Here is a 17,444-nt window from a genome sequence, read left to right on the forward strand (position 1 = left end):
TACGAATTTTTTCATCGTGACACCATCAGTTTTCTGGATCCAAGAGGCTGCACACCCAATACAACACACACACACACACGCACGCACACAGACACCCCACATACCCCGCTGTGGATGAACCACGGCTCCATAGGGGGAGGGAGACGAGAGGGACATACTCGGTGGGGCTCCCCATAGGGAACAACAAGTAAAACTTCTCTTTCCCCCCTCCACCCCACCCCACTCCCTCCGCCCCTGAGCCAAGCGCCTGCAAAGGGTGAACGGAGAGAAAAGGCGCGCGGGGTGGGGTGGGCAGAATTTAAGCTCCCGTACTCAGGAGCCCATTTCCACACGCGCCTCAACTTTCTCCTCCGCAAAAGCCCGTCTCTGTCCCGGTCTCGCCTTTAAGGATGCCCTAAAAAAGGAGCTTTCAAACCCCCTCGGCCGAAAGCCAAGCCCGTCCAGCCGGCATCGCTTTGGTCACCTTTGCAGCCTCCGGGCACTGTCACCACCGCCCTCCACTCCTCCGGCTTTCACCGATGCTGAGGTCCCCTCCTCCGAAACAAGCAGGCGGTCAGCATTTCGCCCGCACGCTCACGCAGGCTACCCTGCCGAGCCGAGGATGTCGCCGAGACCTCGAGCATGATTGGAGGAAGCCGGGGAGGATTCGCCCCCTCGGGTTGGCTCTCCCGAGTGCCACTCCAGCGGTTGCTCCGGCTTTTGCAGAGGAATAGGGCGCTGCGAGGAGCAGAGCTGCGCCGCCGCCGCTCCAGATCCTTTCTTTCCACCCCCGTACACGCATGCATCGCATTCCTTGGTGCCCACGTGACCCGCCTAATTGCTCTCGATTGTACAGCTGGGCTTGCGCGGAGTAAGGCGGCTGCTGCAGCCAGCGTATCCGCTCTTGAGTGCGGTCCAGGTTGTCCTGGCTAGTTTCTCTTTCAGCAAAGGAGGCTGCTTCCAAAAAAAAAATCATGTGAAAAACCCCTCAATTGTCACTACAAACAACAAATTTGGCATTTTCACCTCGTTTTCCACAACTTTCGGTCGCCCTGAGGAAAAGTTCCACACCTTTCGGTCGCCCTCAATTCCAGTGGAAGCCTTCTGAGGTATCCCCGCCCTGAGGAGTCACTCAGTCCGCCTTCTTACACAGGCGGTGCGCTAAATCTGAATGTCTTTTTAAGCAGTTTTGTTGGCTTAGACCACAACCTGGCTGAATTATTTATACAGAGCTTAAAGTTTCCTGACGGCCTCTTTCCAGTGATGCTTCCAGTCCTAGATAGGGTGGTCTTCATAGCCACTTTAAGCGACACTTTTTGTAAGATGAATAGAAGCAATCCGTTTTGTGTCTTAAAAAGTTGCTGAACGGGATATTTTTTTGGTTGCTCTTAACAATAATTGCTATTTGGTAAATGTCCCAACAATAAATCAAGGTAACTTATTGTGTAATTCTATAGTAGTGCCAACAGGTCGCTGGGCAGTATATAAATTTAATACATGAATTATGGACTATAGAAATAAACCAACATTAGGCCCAGGCAACAGGCCAATCGGTCAATTTTTTGTAGCAATCCATGGATCTGCAGCCAAAATGCAGACATGACTCTGACACTGTATTTGATTGTGCAAGATAGTATTCACTGATCCGAAAAGCAGACCCTGCATCTGTGGGAATTATGCGACAATGACAATGATAGAAATGATATGGTAGTTTGGTCTAATGCTTTAAAGCATCAGGTTAGAAATTAGGAGATCCCAGGTATAAGAGCCAGCTGGTGACTTTGGGCCAATCACTCTCAGCCCAACTCACCTCACAGGATTGTTGTTCTTGAGAAAATAGGAAGAAATATTAGGTATGTTTGCCACCTTGAATTATTTATAAAGTAATAAAGGTGGGTTAAAATTCTAATAAATAAAAATAAAGAGCATTGTCAACTTTTTGCCCACTTCATAAATAGGGTCCTTTGAAGATTGATAACATGGAGTTTACAGTTCCACATTGTTGCATCTAGAAGCTAAGGAAGCTGCATCATTTGAATTTATATATACCACAGGTATCAATTGTTCAGGGCCCTCAGAAAACTGGATTTCACTTTTTTTAAAAAAAAGCTTAAAAGCTTGCTTCGTTCCCAAGAAAGTATACATTTCTTCCCTTTCACCATGCCTTTTTTTTCCTGGGCAATAAAATTAAAATACACAATGAGATACCATCAGTTGTCAACAAAAGTAATTCAGACACAAATCATTTTTTATTGTTAGTTCCATATTACATTAGCACTGAGGGGTGGAAACCATAGGGCATCAGCAATAAGCACCGTTGCCACTTTTCATGTCTAATCCTCCAGTCCCAGCAAGGCAGCCTGAAAACTTAGCAAGAGAGATTAAAATTATTATTCACAGAATTCCAAAAATATAGCTTTTCTTTTTGAATCAAAATCTCTAAACCTAAATCTTTAAATTACAATGCTTCCAAACACAAGGGGATATGGCTTCAAACATAATACTATAGAAGCAAAACAAATGACTAGATAAGAATGGTTGAATATAGAGATGGGGCTTTAGTTTTTTCTTAAAACACAGGAAAAGGGGGGCAGTCAGAACTGGAAACAGCTGTTGGCACCATGGGTCTTCACCTTTTGTACCTGCAATAAACTCTTTAGAGACAATCAGAAATCTCAGCTTATGAAATAGGGTAGAAGCCTATTTATATACAGATAGGTTCCAGGCTGTTTAGGAATTTATATATAATTTAACTTAAAACTTTTTCAAACAGGAATCATGTCAGGAACCACCCAATAGAAACCTAGCTGCCACATTCTTTCGAGTGGTGGCCCCTTCTTTACAGATCATCATTCCCTATGAGGCACAGCTGGCCCTCACCCTGTTGCTCTTCCAAAAGGCCCCCAAAATATTTTGTTAGCAGGCCTGGGGACCACAAATAGAGATGGAACTGATCAGTGGATGATTTGATTGTCTTATTGCCATGGGAGGATGGAGTGGGGTGATTTTTTTGTATGGGTTTTTAATACGAGGTGGATTTTTTTTAATGTTATAAGCTGCCCAGAGCCATCTATGTGTGACTTGGGTGGGTGTATACATTTGTTTAATAAATTAATAATTCTACATCCATAATCATTTTTTTTTTAACTTCCTTCAATTGTCTAATTGGGAAGGAACTGGAACATGGGTAATAGTAGCCCAATTACATTTTTTTCAGAGAAGGGATGCCATTCATAGATCGTCTGCAGATGGAAAAAAAGTATTCCTTGATACTATACCAGCCTGAGGATCAAGAGCAGAGGATCAAGAGGCTGTGTTCCTGTTTCTTCAAGTTGGATGGGGTGGGGACAAAACTTAGAAGTCATTTAAATGATATCTTAGGCTGGGACAACTGATCATTTCAGTCAGCCACCAAGAATTCAACAAGTTTAATATGAAAGCAAACTTCCTTGCTAGGAATGAAGGTGTCAGCCTTCAAGATTTTCTCCCTTTGCATCTTTTGGCTATCATAAGTAACGGGGAGGAGGGAGGAAAATTATGGGAAGTGAGCTGGAGGTGTTACAACCTAGAACTGTATAAACTGGGGGGGCGGGGGAGTACATTCTTGCTTAGGTTTCTATTCCGTGCTTAGCTTTCTCTTCTATGCGCAGCTGCAAACCTTTATCAAAGTATGCCAAGGTCAACGGACAGAAGCCTCATCACCACCTGGAGATGTCCACATGATATTCACAACTTAATTGGAAGAACCATTTGAAATATTGGGGGTGGGAACATTGCCATTGCTTTGTATATGTGATTTACGCGCCCATTTTCTCAGATTCAGAATTCTTTTGTTGCTACCACTTGATTTCCAGTAAGATATCTTTTCTCTAATTAAAAGAGTCTAAGTATTTCTTTCTTGGATTTTGCATGGATCACCAGCTGACAGAAGGAAATGAAAGAATGCTGTCCCTTCTTTCCTGTTTTATTTTTATTGGGACGAGAACTGCAAAGAGGATATGACAGGAAGCAAATTAATAAACTACTAATATAAATGAAAATTATATGCCAATGTTGTTGTAGTAACATACTCATCCAAGCCAATAACAATATACAATAGCAATAACAGTAGCAATAACAATAACAAATAACAATAGCAATAACAGGGTTTAATATTATTGCTTAAAAAATCAGATACCTGGGAATTTACTTAACAACAAAAATAGAGATTTCTTTATGAATAACTATTTCAGATTTAGAAATGTATAAAGGGAAATATATTGTGATGGAGAAAGTTAAATGGAAGGGAAAATGTTACACATAGTTAATATCACGCTAAAAGAAACTAGTATGTTTATGTTTTACTGGTACTGATTGCAAAATATGTATCATTTCTTCTCTAAACATTGGAAATGAAGTAATAAGGCTTGGTCACTTTTTTAACATTTTGTGGCAATGATATAAAGCCCCCAAATTTGGAAAATGATTTATAATAAAATGAAAGAGATTGTAAAAATTTAATTTTCAACCTTCTATTTTTGAGTTAAACTAAACGTTATCACAATGTATATAACAAGCTGCTTTTCTTGGGCTGTGTTGGCACAGTGGTTAGAATGCAGTATTGCAGGCCAACTCACTGCTCACTGCCAGTTTGATTCTGACTGGCTCAAGTTTGAGTCAGCCTTCCATCCTTCCAAGATTGGTAAAATGAGATCCAGATTGTTGGCGGAAATATGCTGACATTGCAAACCACTTAGTGCTGTAAAAGCACTGTGAAGCGGTGTATAAGTCTACTGTAAGTGCTATTGCTATTGCTGTTTTATACAAACATAATCACCAAACCGACATTACACCGTTTGAATCCCACCCCTGGTTTAAAGTGTTTGTATTCTGGCCTTTTTGCTTGAGTTTTATCACAACTGGACCACAGCAGGTTAGTAAGGCTATCATAAATAGATCACAGAATAAGTAAACTGATAGATTTGGGTAGTATAAAATAGAAATAGAAACAACATTCAGCAATGAGAGACAATTCCTTCCTTGGATAATTGTGAACAAGATTAAATTGAACAACTAACATCTTGATGTAAATATATAGTAAACCACATTTGAAATGAAGGATGCAATTCGGATGGCATGGTACCATTCCAGAAAAGATATAGTACTTGAAGATTACAAACCATGACATGGATTCTGGTTTTTCCTTTCCACGAATGGGCAAAAATATTGTACTGTGTAATTTACTAAGAGAGGGAGAGACTAAATGGAAATATGATAAATGTTTATGAAGCACAATAAACAACAAACAGCTCCCTAGACTTCAGGTAATATGAAATAATCCGGAACTAGTTCAGATTAGACAAAAAAAAGTATAGTTTCTTACAAAAAGGCAGCAGTTGCTACTGGCTTAATTTGTAAAATCACAGAAGACAAGACTGTTAATGGCTAAGTATGGATTTTGGTAGCACTGAATGCTGTTCCAGATTGAATATAGATTTTCCCATCATGGTGTCCTCCAGATACTCTTAATTTCCAAACTTTACAGCTTTACAACTTTATTATAATATTTGGGAATACCGGTTTACACAATTAATACCTCCAAGTAGTACCACAACTAAGTCCATGTCTTTTTTTATTCCACATACAGATATCAAAGTATCTCAGTGGCTATTGTGATTGACAGGAAATGAAATTAGATAGGACTTCTGGGAAATTGCATTTCAATATATTAGGGAAAAAATGATTAAACTAAAAATGCTAGAAACTATTTTGTTTACTGACAAGAAAGTACATTTCACTGCCCATTATTTTAACTGCAAGCAAAAAACTGTAAAGCTTATTAATTAATCAATTTTTAAAAGGAAAGAAAGCAATACATTTATTAGCACAATCAATTACGGAGGAGCAAGAAAAAAACAATATAGGAAATATATTTGCTGCATAAAATACTTTAAAAATAAAGTTCTTATTTTTAGGAAGTAGTTATCCTCCATTTGCAGATGATATGTAACTGGGGGCGGGAATCAATATAAACACTTTTTTTTTGTTAACTGCAAGGAGATGTAGAGGAAAATAAAAGCATGACATCTCAATAGCAAAGAGTATAAATAACTATCTCACGTTCAACCTTATCAATATTATTTATGTAGGAAAGTCGTAAACCACATTTTGTAATATTTCATAGTGCCAGTAGAAAACAGAAAGGTGCTTAATTCCCTCCCACTCCTACTTTTCTTCATTACAAAGTGCACATGATGACTTTTCTTCAAACTGAAGCATATTTTAAAGGTCATTTGCATGAAAAATAACTTGTAGCTGCTAAGAAATATTTACAAAATGCAAATAACCTAAACTGGCTTGCAATTAAGAACAAAGCATAGCTGAAACACCCAAATTTCTCATATGATATCTAGTTCAGCTCTCACATTTGAATAAAAAATGAAATTCTATCTATACATGTGATTTCATTAAACTACTGCAGATGCCCAACGCCTACTATTCTTCTTTTAGAAAGTACTCTACTCTTAGGGGGAAAAAAGAGAAGTCTTATTTCTGTTGCAAATTTGTCCAACTGCCCCAGCAAAATTCCCATTTCTATTATTTGGACCTACTTATTCTTTTGGTGCTAAGCAGCAAAGAACCATTGTAACAGAGATCTTTTATATTTTAGTCAGAATGCATAACCTGCAATCACAGAATTATGAAGCAATGCATAAGTTCTTCCCATCCATTTCTTGGTGTGGTGCTCATGGTCCCCAAGGCTGCCATCAAATACCAAATATGACAGCAGGATAAACTATTACATGTATACATCTTAAATATGCATAAGGAATAGAAAAATTAAATCAAATTTAATGGAGGTGTGGCCTGACCTCTTTTGGAACAGAAATGACATATATTCAGGAGAGGGATTCTAATCAAAATAATCTTTAGCAGCAGCATTCCTAACTAAATCACAGTACTCAGTCAGGGGAAAAATATAGACTGAATTATTGAAGGCAACTGAGATAAATGAAACCTCAAGGGTCCAAAGTATGCAACTTTTTCAGTGGCCAATAGACGTATTTGATTGCTTCCATTTTTTCAAGCTGCAAATGTTTAATAAAAAGTTTTTGTTGTGCAAACTGCAAGTAGTTTGCTATTTCGATTAAAAATAAGCAAACTGCTAAACCTCTGCTATCTAGAAACAGATCCAGTGTCTTGGTCACAAAATAAACTGCGACTTCAATATCAAAAGTATATCACTATCCTTTTGAGGGATTGCAAACGAACATTTATCGCTATATGTTCATTAGAGAAATGCTAATCATTATGACTGGGAAGACCAGTCATTTTGCCCAGACCCCAAGGAAAATGCAATTAAACAGAATTTTTCTGTGATTTTTCATAGAAAACAACAATGGGCAGGTCGTTATCCTCCAGAAATGATGTATCAGTAACAATTCTAAAATGTCTCTGACTGGATTTTGATCCCAACCCGATCTATATTAATGGCATTTAACCTTATTTCAGGGTCTCTTTTTGACAGGTGACTGTAAACATGGTCACAACCATCTTCAGAATGCAGATTTTCAATTTTTCATCTCGTACTATGCTGCTACTCAAAAATATAAGTACAGTCAAGAAAAATACATTAGTCACATTATTCCCAATAACATTTTAGCTAGAAATATGGCATAATTCAAAATATCAAGAATGAAGAGTAGTGAAGATGATTTAAGATACTACCTTAACTTAGATTATTATTATGCTGGTCATTAAGATTTGATTGATAAATGGATTACAGAGGTTCAAGCCAAGTTTTTATACGTGCATGTAGATTATGCAAAAGTTTGCCTCTCTGAATTGTTATTCTTTCCAAATAATGACTAGAGCAAATGTTTAATACTTCTTGTATGCCTAACTTTCACAATTGTAATACTGTTTCCTAAACAGGGGAAAAATAGAAATTGGAAAAAACTTTAGATGCTAACATTTTGTGCAGTTTTATCACTTTTACTAGGTTGTTTTATCAATTTTACTAGGGTGGAAAGAGAAAGAGATGTTTCAAAGTATTTCATTTACATATTTCCATACTGAGCTTGAATATAAAGCATTAATCTCATATTCTCATGCATTGTATATTACCTGTCCTATACTAAAAGAATATATACCAAACTCAAAGTATTATCTTTTATAGTAGTTGTATATTCCAAATAATTTTATAACATGCTGGGTCACAACTGCCATTAGGTGGCAGTGTTCAATAACTTTCCATTGAAATACAGTATTAGGTTAAGGATTAGTTTCAGCAATCTTCACAGTAACTAAATATTGGAATAGCTAATAGCTTCTTTTAAAATGCTTAGCTTGAGAAAAGTTTTAAGATTTATAAATTGATGTTGGATTTTAGGGCCTGGGATTAACAGAATAGAACAAAACTTAATAGAATTTTATAAATTATTTGTCTAAAACTTGGGGATGCAAAAAGCTGGAAGCTCAACCACCTTCAATATTTCTCATAATGAAATGCAAAACAGCAGCTTTCCGGAGGTGCCATATCAAAATTTGAATGCGTTATGTATTGGAAATAATCTTTAAGGTCTATAGCTTTTCTACTGGCCACTATAGCATGTTAAAGAGAAATATTTTTTAAAAATGTTAAACCCAAGTCATGATCATATTTTCAATGTCCAATTACTCTCTAAACTAAAGTATATTTCATAATGTTCTAGCATTGGTGTTAAACATTTGGATGTTTTTCTAGGAAGAAAATGTAATGTTACCCCTCCCTTCTCATATTAGATATTAAACTGGATTGGCATTTGGCATTCATTAGATAAGGTAGCAAAACTGTACTGGACATTCTTTGAGACAAGACCTAGAATCTTTTCTAGACTGTAATCTGTCTGACAAGCTGACATGTTCAAAATAGCAAGTCCTAGAAGCAGCAATGCAGGTTCTAAAGACAGACAGACAAGGCAGTTTGTTTCCTGCACTTTGCTGGTTTATAAAATATTTCCTCATGTGACTAAGAATGTCCGACATTTAGGACACACCTGCAATATTCATTAAATGAGGTTAATAATATTCCCAATTAGATAACATTACTAGAAACTAGTAATTTAGATCCCTTGATAGGCACAGCTTCATATTCCCGGCTCTCCGTCTTATTTATTTCTGACCAGATTTTACGGTAACCCGTAGAGATCCAAGCCAGTTTCAGAGCCCCTTCTTCTGGAATGTTTCTCCATTTACTTTCACAGATGAACCATTTTTCATTGTTCTATCACTAAAATTCCAGTCAACAGGAGAAGAAAGTTGAAGAGTCTTTTTGTATGTCCAGTACGGATTAAGTACGAAGGTAACAGCACTCAATCCTGTTAATAGAACAGTAAAATATAGGAATCCCAGATTTTCCATCACAGCATTCCAATTGGAAAGACACACCCACCACATATGGTAGGTAAGCATCATGCGGCAGTGAAACATGTGGATCATTATCCACTGACTTGCCTTCCATAAGAAAGTATTAGCTCGGCCAGCCTAGAGAAAAAGAAAAAAGAAACGCAAGTTAAAATACCAAATAGATAGAACTGAAACGTAGTTCATATTTCACATGAAACAAGAACCATATTTGCAAAGTTAAACCATTAAAGAACCTTACTACTTCCACATTTGTTGAAAGTTACGAAAGAAGCAGGGAATCTGAAATAAAACTAGCTTATGAGTAAGGACTTGATTAAACATCTGGATGACCTTTTGAAGGAAAAATGGAATGTCACCAAGAAAAACTATTAGGAAGTATGCTTAAGTTCTTCCAACTCGAGCGGATTTATGCCTTTTTGTCTCATGACTGAAAAGGATCACTCAAAGGAAAAATAACCTTTTGCATATGTCAAGACAACAACTTTATAATCCATGCCCTACATCAGTTACAAAACTGGAAAATGCAGGAGAAAATGTCCCAACACATAAATCTTAAGAGGACTGCTCCAAAAACAGACTTATTCCACAACAGATCTATATTTAATCTGTGGGGTTTGTCAAATCCATAGAAAATAGTACCTCTTAATTCTACTTCTTAATAGCTATACCTCTTAATTTAAATAAAAAGAGGGATGTCTCCAGCCATATTATCCCAGGCTGCATTACTAGAAGTAGAATTCAATTGAGAAGAAAGAGCCATTTTAATCTAGTAGTTAAGGCAAGTTCTAGTGAGTTCTAGTCTGAAAGCCAGCTGGGTGATCTTGGGCCATTCACACGCTCTCAGCCCAATCCACCTCACAGGGTTGTTGTTGTGGAGAAAATAGGAGAAAAGTGTCTGCTCTATTTGTAAATAAAGGCAGCATATTCATGAATCTGTCCTTTAATATTCTAAATCCATCTTACTAAACATCTTTATGGTATTCAAAGTACTCTTCTAATAAGGGTAATGTAAAATTGGAGGCTTCAGTATTCTGATGTAAACTTACTATAACATGCAATGTCTCCCACCCATCCAAATATCTCTAGAGAACAGCTTGAATCAGAAGTGGGCTGCACATACCTTAACAACCAATTCACCAAAAATGTGAGTGCATGCACGCATGCCCCCTGCACACGCAGCTGCAAAAATAAGGGAATTTCCTTCACGCAACAGCCAGGGTGAGATTGAGCAAAGTGCAGAAAGCAGCAGGGCTGTGAGGGCAGGTGCGCGAGCAAAAAGGTAAGATATATAGGACTGGACAGGTGGGCAGGCCCAACTGGTGGTCCAAACCATCAGCAGCCCACCACTGGCTTGAATCCTAAGGTAGGGGAAATCTGAGAATTTCTAACCTCTCCCTTCTTTTACTCACTCAGGACATTACTTAGCAATATAAATCATGTTTTATGTGAACTGTTAACTAGACCAGTACAGTATGTTCAATTCTAGCAGTATCTTAAGGGAAACATTTGAATTTTGAGTCAGGTTCCAAAACTGCTGTGATTGTTATTTCACTTAAACATAAACAGATGGCCAGAAGCCTTCGTGCACAAAATCTAAACAAATGATACCTACTTGACATTCATATGGAAGCAAAATAACCCACAGTGTTTAAATTGCTCAATTGTTCCTATGAATTTAATTGTTCCTTAATATTTTGAAAGAAATCCTGGAGATCATATCTGCTTGGAAACACCATGGTTCATCATCTAATATGTAACAGTGGACAGTTCATAACTAGTCAAATATAATAAAAAGTATACCCAAATGTTTTTCAATTTATATTACTTACAATTAGGTTCAAAATATTAATATTTCCACAAATGATTATCAATCTTCATAAATCAAAAGTGTCATTAACCATAACTGATGTATACCTATTCTCTTTTACTTTTAATATTCAAATCTAGAAAGGACTGGTTGGGTTCATATCATTTACTCTTTTGTTTTCTATAGTTATTTTAATCTAGAGGAGGCTGGTTGAGCTCACATAAAATATTTAGTCTAGATTGTAAAAGTATAGCCTGGAATGACAGGCACCTATCAGCATTCCTTTTACCTCCTCTACTGACATAATTTTGCCACTGCTACACCTCTGCCAATTCCCAGGAATTAAAAAAATAAAATAATGTACGTCTTATGGCCAGAGACAAATTGCCCTTTACATTCAATGGTTGGGCTCAAACAAACTGTATTATGGCCCAGCATAATGTATGAACCAACCACTACTTGGAACCATCTGTTTTTCCTTTTTTCTCTTTGGCCCTACTTTGGAAAGCTTATAGTCTTCCCAATGTTTAAGCAAAACTCCCATCACCCCCAGCCACAGGCTGAGTTGTTTTAGAGCTCAGCAATATCTAAAAGATTACAAACTTCCTACCCGTACATTAAATAATAAGCACTTGTAACACAATTTTTGACCTGGTTTTTAGATTTCAAATTTACACATAAGCATGTACTGAAATACTGTCTAAATTGTTTGCATTTCTGTCATAAATGTTTACAATACTGTTTTCAATTTGCAATCTAAAGTATAGTATCATGTATGCTGTCTAGAGAATTCTATTGCTTTAAAGGAATACTATTCATATATTCAATTTATAAAGCTGAATAACAAGTGACTCGAAGTGGCATATTCAAAAATTGTAAAACAAACTATCCCAATAAAGCAGCTTTAAGGGAGAGCTTCTGAACTATTGCATATACAACTCTCCTCTTATTGCTTTCTCTGCCACCTCCAAATGAAGGGAGCAAAAGTTTACATGGATTCCATTTGCTGTCATTTCCCTTATCTATCCTAATGACGCATTGTTCACTTCCCCTTTAAGGTCTTAGGGAAAGAGAAGATATTGTATTATGTCATGACCTCACAAACAAGGTTTTACATAACTTCCTCAAAAATTATGAACTTTTGTTGACATCAGAATGTAGTTGCAACATTCTCCAAACAGAGCTCAAGATCATTTTTATTTTCTTGGATTGGTGGTATTGTGGGGCAGTCAACAAGCAATCCACAGAAATAGCAGTTTTAATCTATGGTTCCATGTCACAGGAAAAATATTCAATTATGTACGTGGTTCACAATATTGTAAAACGGGACACTATACGTATTTCATATAGAACTACATCTCATTTAACTACTTAAAACAAGCTCACAGATAACAGTAGTCTTCCATTTAGTGTGGTAAATCTCCATGTGCCAAACCTATAATGGATTGAAATTCTTAATACAACTTTAGTTCTTCATTGGGATGCACACTAATTATCAACATGAACTGTTTCAGGTCAGATTAGAGTTCGTGTAACTCAACATTCTTATTAGCTACAAAGGAAAAGGACAGTTACTTGGCTCCCCCTCCTTCCCCCAATAGGACCACTGAATGGAATTAACAATTACATGGCTAATTTCTACAGTGTTATTTTAAGTCTCAAATGCTTCTTAACTCTTCCAGTGACATTTCCCATCGTCCCCAAACTGGCTGGAGACAAGTACAGAAAGTTGTTTACCCTAACCAGATTTATTGATTCTACAATATTTTTCCAGAACAAATGTTTTGGATGCATTTGTATTCTAAAACAGAGTCCTAGGTTAAATTTAAAGCAGCATTTAAATTTAAAGTATGAATTATTCAATCAAGGGTTACTCCTAGCTGTTGCTCTACTGCTTAATGTTCTAGATGTGAGGATCAGTTAATCTTTTCAAGTGCATATTTATTATGACACTCTACTGTAACAGTTACAGATGAAGAACAATAGCAGTGAGGACCTCCAAGCAGCTTTTTATTCAGACATGGGCCTAGGCCTGATCACTCAGTGACTCTGAATGGAAATACATACAATAACAGAGAAGAGATGGAGAATTAGATTCTAGATATGAGATTCAGCAAGAAAAAAGAGAAGAGTGAGAGTTGTAGCCTGAACCTTGCAGAATAAAATGCCTCATTACTGAAACAAGCTGTCATCATGCTCTCAGAATTGCTGCAATTCTAGCCTGTTTTGCAATATGGATTTCCACTGGGGACTAGTCCAGACAAGAGATGTAATTTTATGTAGCAACCATAGCTCTCCTTTGCTCACTGTTTTCTCACCTTTAAAAGTATCCAAGACATGCAAGTGAAAGGTGTACTCATCTCAAGTAGCATTCCCATCAAAGGTATGTAATGTCCAGATTTTATGTTGGTTATCAGACCCAAAAAACCACCAAAGGCAAGAAAATGGTGAACAACTACAAATAAATCAAATGTTTTAAAGATAAAATTAGAAACATGAACGGCTACATTTTCTAGCAAAAAAAAGCCAGCGGCTACGAGGCAACTGAACCAACTCCAGTCCTGTTGGGAATAAACCTTGTCAGCCTGAAAAACTGGATCTAGAAGTAAAGCCCAGAAGCCAGCCACACAACTCTGAACCCCGAACACGCCTCGTGTAGCAGCCAGATTCCAAAAGACTTTCTCCTTTGCTGACAATGAGCGGTAAGTTATACTCAACCATGAAGACAAAAAATGTGAAAAACAAAATATTCCCAAGTAGAAAAAGAAGCCAATGGTCACTAGTGCCAAACGAACTTCCCACAGAAAATAATTCCAGGCAAATATGGATTTAGATGTTGCCTCATCATTTGGACGATTCATGTCTACTTATGTTGAGGTGGTTTGGGTAGCATCCACTTGTCAGGTCCACTTAAAAATCTTCACCTTTTGCCCAGGCAGTGAGCAGCAACCAAATTCTCATTGTCATCTGTAGGGGGGAAAAAAGACAAAATACTCTATACAGTATAGAAACACATACATTACACATACCTAGTTCTAAGAAGTCATACAGACTCAGTTTACACACTGCACTAAGAAGTCCTTTAGTTTGGGTAAAACTTTTTGTATAATCAAAATGGCTTAGAATTTTGTGTAACCCAATAATTATTAAACAAACTGTGTAAACATCAAATGAGAATCCAACTTTGTATTATCATGTCTTTGTGATTTACTCAATTAAATGTGTAAATATATGCTTGTAATGAACTTATTTAGCTATGTTTTTAAAAAAATGTTAGAGTTGCATGCACCTAACTAAGAAAAGGGCTTTCTGAGGAGAAAACTAAAGATGGCACGGGGGGATAGGTGGCTGACAAGATATCTATAGTCGCCTTCCTTGGTCTGGTGCCCTCCACAAGGACTGAACTTATAAAATGACCCTGAAGAAGAGCTTAGACAAAATTATGATTGGCTAATTTGTGACACAATATATTATATAAATCCAGTCAGTATAACCAGTATATGGTTTGATATGTTGTATGAATCTAAACACTCAGGTAAATGCAGATAAACATGGTTAACTAAAACATGAATAAGCAGGGACAGCATTATGAGCTAAATAAAAACATGATCAGTGGTTACTATGACTTCTTTCACTGTGTTCTTACCCGTACTGGGTTGTATTCCACACTGTCAGGAAAATGAAGTTGCACATACAACCTTGGAGGCTACTTAGGAAACACTAAGGCCCTAATAATATGTAACTGCTGTATTTTTCAGGTAATTTCACAGGTGCACATGACTGCCTTAGTCATTAGCAGGGAAGGGATGTTTTCAAGCTTTCTTCTATTATGCCTTGCAGACGATTTAAGTAAACACTAAGTTCCAGGTGCATATTTCATTCCTAGCCATTAAACATTATAAGCACATTATACACTATGATTCAGGTCTGAATCACAATAATTAACCCTTAACTGGAAATAAATATACACACAAACATAAAAGAATATGCTGTACTTGCTAATATCCTACTAGATATTTTTTATTTGTTCCTGATTTCTGACTTTATTTTTAAAAAAATTAGTATGTATTTTTCTGATGACTTTCTACAACAATGGTTGTAGTTGTTTGATTACCAAAGATAGAATTATATTTTTCCCTTAGAGTTGACAGGCACTCAGTTGACAGACTATCTCCCATTTACACAAAAATCAGGTAAGCCTAATTCTGAGTTGAATTACCAATTCCATGCTGGTTGAGGATGAAAGCGGAACTCCAACACAGGACAGAAGCAACAGCTAGCTCAACATTATCTGTCCCACCCCAAAATATTTTTAAAATAAATTTCTGCAGCCTGATCTTTTTAACTTGGCGATACAAAAAGGTAAGTAAAGCCACTGTCACTAGATGCTCACCATATAGTGTTAGTAATTTCATATAACATTCTCCTGATGATTGTCTTCCAAAATCCTGTCTTCCTGAGTCCTTTCTCTGTGCACCTCAGTGCTTAAGAATACCTTTCTGGGTAATGCAGACAACCAAGCCATCCCAAATGCCGAAGGCTTCCCAGATTAATTCTTGCCTAGCAACAGATTTAATAGCTTTGTGACACCCTCGTTAAATGCTTAAAACCAATAGAGAAAAAAAAAAACTTTTTAGGAAGGGTAGCTGCCCTAACAATTCTGAAGAAACAGAGGGACAGGAAAAGTAATACCATATCCTGAAAATTACACTTCCAGTTACAGGTAGTCCTTGACTTACAACCATAATTGAGCCCAACATTTCTGTTGCTAAGCGAAACATTTGCTAAGTGAATTTTGCTCCATTTTATGATCTTTCTTGCCACCATTGTTAAACGAATCTCTACAGTTGTTGAGTGAGCAACATGTTGAGTTGTTAAGTGAATCTGGCTTCCGCCTTGTCAGAAGGTCACAAAAGATGACATGAGCCTGGTATACTGCAACCGTCCTAAAGAGGAGTCTGTTGTGCCAAGCCTTCCAATTTTAACCACAAGGCTATAGGGGTCGTAGGTGTGAAAAACGGTCATAATTCCCTTTTTCACAGCGCCTAAATGAACTCTTGTTAAGTCGAGGAGCACCTGTACAGCACCTGTTTCAGGCCTCCTCACCCTCGTCCCTCCTGTTCTTAAAGGAAAAAAAAAAGGAATCCGAATTAGCTTCACTTCTGCTTAAAAGAGTCATGCGGAATTGTAAAACTAACGAAGAAAAACCACCACCCAGCACACCGAGAGCCACGAGCTGCCTTCATCCATGGCGGGTGGGAAACGGAAACTGAGGCTCTTCGGGGCTTAAGAAGCACGTCCGTGTTCCAACTTCACCCTTAAAACAACGCGGGCAACCGAGAAGGGTTGCGTGTATACGCGCACACACACACAAACTTAAATGGATTACCACAGCCTTCTTTATCCGTGTCGGCTGCACTTTCGGATGATGAGACATATATAACATCCAACTCTAAGTTTAAAAAAAAGTAAAATAAAAACCCAGAAGCCAGCCCCCCCACCCCCCCGCACCCGCGTGGTCAGAGATGGCCACAGCGAGGGAGGCGGAACAGACAGTTCGCCCAAAGGAAACCGCGTTCCTTTCTCTCCCCTCAAGGCTCTCCCTAATTCCGCGCAGCCACTACTATTCAGAAGCGGTCCTTACCGGTCGACGCCAAGGCCTCACGGGTCGGTCGGCTTCCCTTCCTCTTTTGCAACTAACCCCGTCTGACTTCAGTTATGTTACTGTGGAAGGGAAGGGGTTTGGGTTTGTTTGTTTTTTAAATAGACGTTGTCTTCGCGTCATGCGCTTAACAACTCCCCCTCCCTCCCTCCCTCCTCACGGCCAGCTGGGTCCAGATCAAGGCTTTCGGCCAAGGCCGGCCTTAGCAGACGGTGCGTGCTCGTGCACCCGGCCTCGCACCCGCCCTCGTTTCCCTTTTTTTTCTTCATTAATCAGGCGGATAGGTTGGGGCAAACCATTTGGTCGCTCGGAGAGGGGAGGAAAGAGGGAACGGCCGTGAGGAAAATTTCTGATTCGGGTCTGAGCCTGGGGGTGGAGTGGGGTGGGCGATAAGTATGCCGGCTTCATCCAAAGGGAAAATAAAGAAGGTGGGAAGGGAGAAAGGAAAGGAAAGGAAAGGAAAGGAAGAGGAAGGGAGGGAAGGCAGAAAGAAAAGGAGGGAAGGGAGAAAGAAAGGGAAGGAAGGGAGAAAGAAAGAGAGGGAAGGGAGAAAGAGAAAGAAAGCGGAAGAGAGGGGAGGGAGAAAGAGAAAAGGGAGGGAGGGAGGGA

The 17,444-nt window shown here is 38.2% G+C and overlaps 2 protein-coding genes across 3 annotated transcripts in view; both read right to left on the minus strand.

Annotated features, from left to right (window-relative positions):
• The window catches only part of ARHGEF10 (Rho guanine nucleotide exchange factor 10), a 105,238-nt gene extending 104,173 nt beyond the window's left edge, over nucleotides 1-1,065 (minus strand). The window contains exon 1 of one of the 2 annotated variants that reach the window (XM_087916434.1): nucleotides 1,006-1,065. The gene's annotated coding sequence lies outside the window, so the exon portion shown is untranslated. Of the gene's footprint in view, nucleotides 1-463; nucleotides 610-1,005 lie in introns of those variants that run through there. The other variant, XM_026695217.2, reaches the window with a different exon arrangement.
• A 1,144-nt stretch (nucleotides 1,066-2,209) lies between these two features.
• On the minus strand, nucleotides 2,210-17,101 carry CLN8 (CLN8 transmembrane ER and ERGIC protein). Its single transcript, XM_026695219.2, has 3 exons — nucleotides 16,818-17,101; nucleotides 13,492-14,140; nucleotides 2,210-9,483 (listed from the first exon to the last, which is right to left on the minus strand). Exons 2-3 carry the CDS (start codon nucleotides 14,032-14,034, stop codon nucleotides 9,160-9,162), a joined length of 867 nt encoding a protein of 288 aa, XP_026551004.1. The 5' UTR covers nucleotides 14,035-14,140; nucleotides 16,818-17,101; the 3' UTR covers nucleotides 2,210-9,159.
• Between the last annotated feature and the right edge of the window lie 343 nt (nucleotides 17,102-17,444).

This window comes from Pseudonaja textilis, chromosome 1 (assembly GCF_049901715.1).
Source record: "Pseudonaja textilis isolate UNSWEBS1 chromosome 1, rPseTex1.2, whole genome shotgun sequence".
NCBI lineage: Eukaryota > Metazoa > Chordata > Lepidosauria > Squamata > Elapidae > Pseudonaja > Pseudonaja textilis.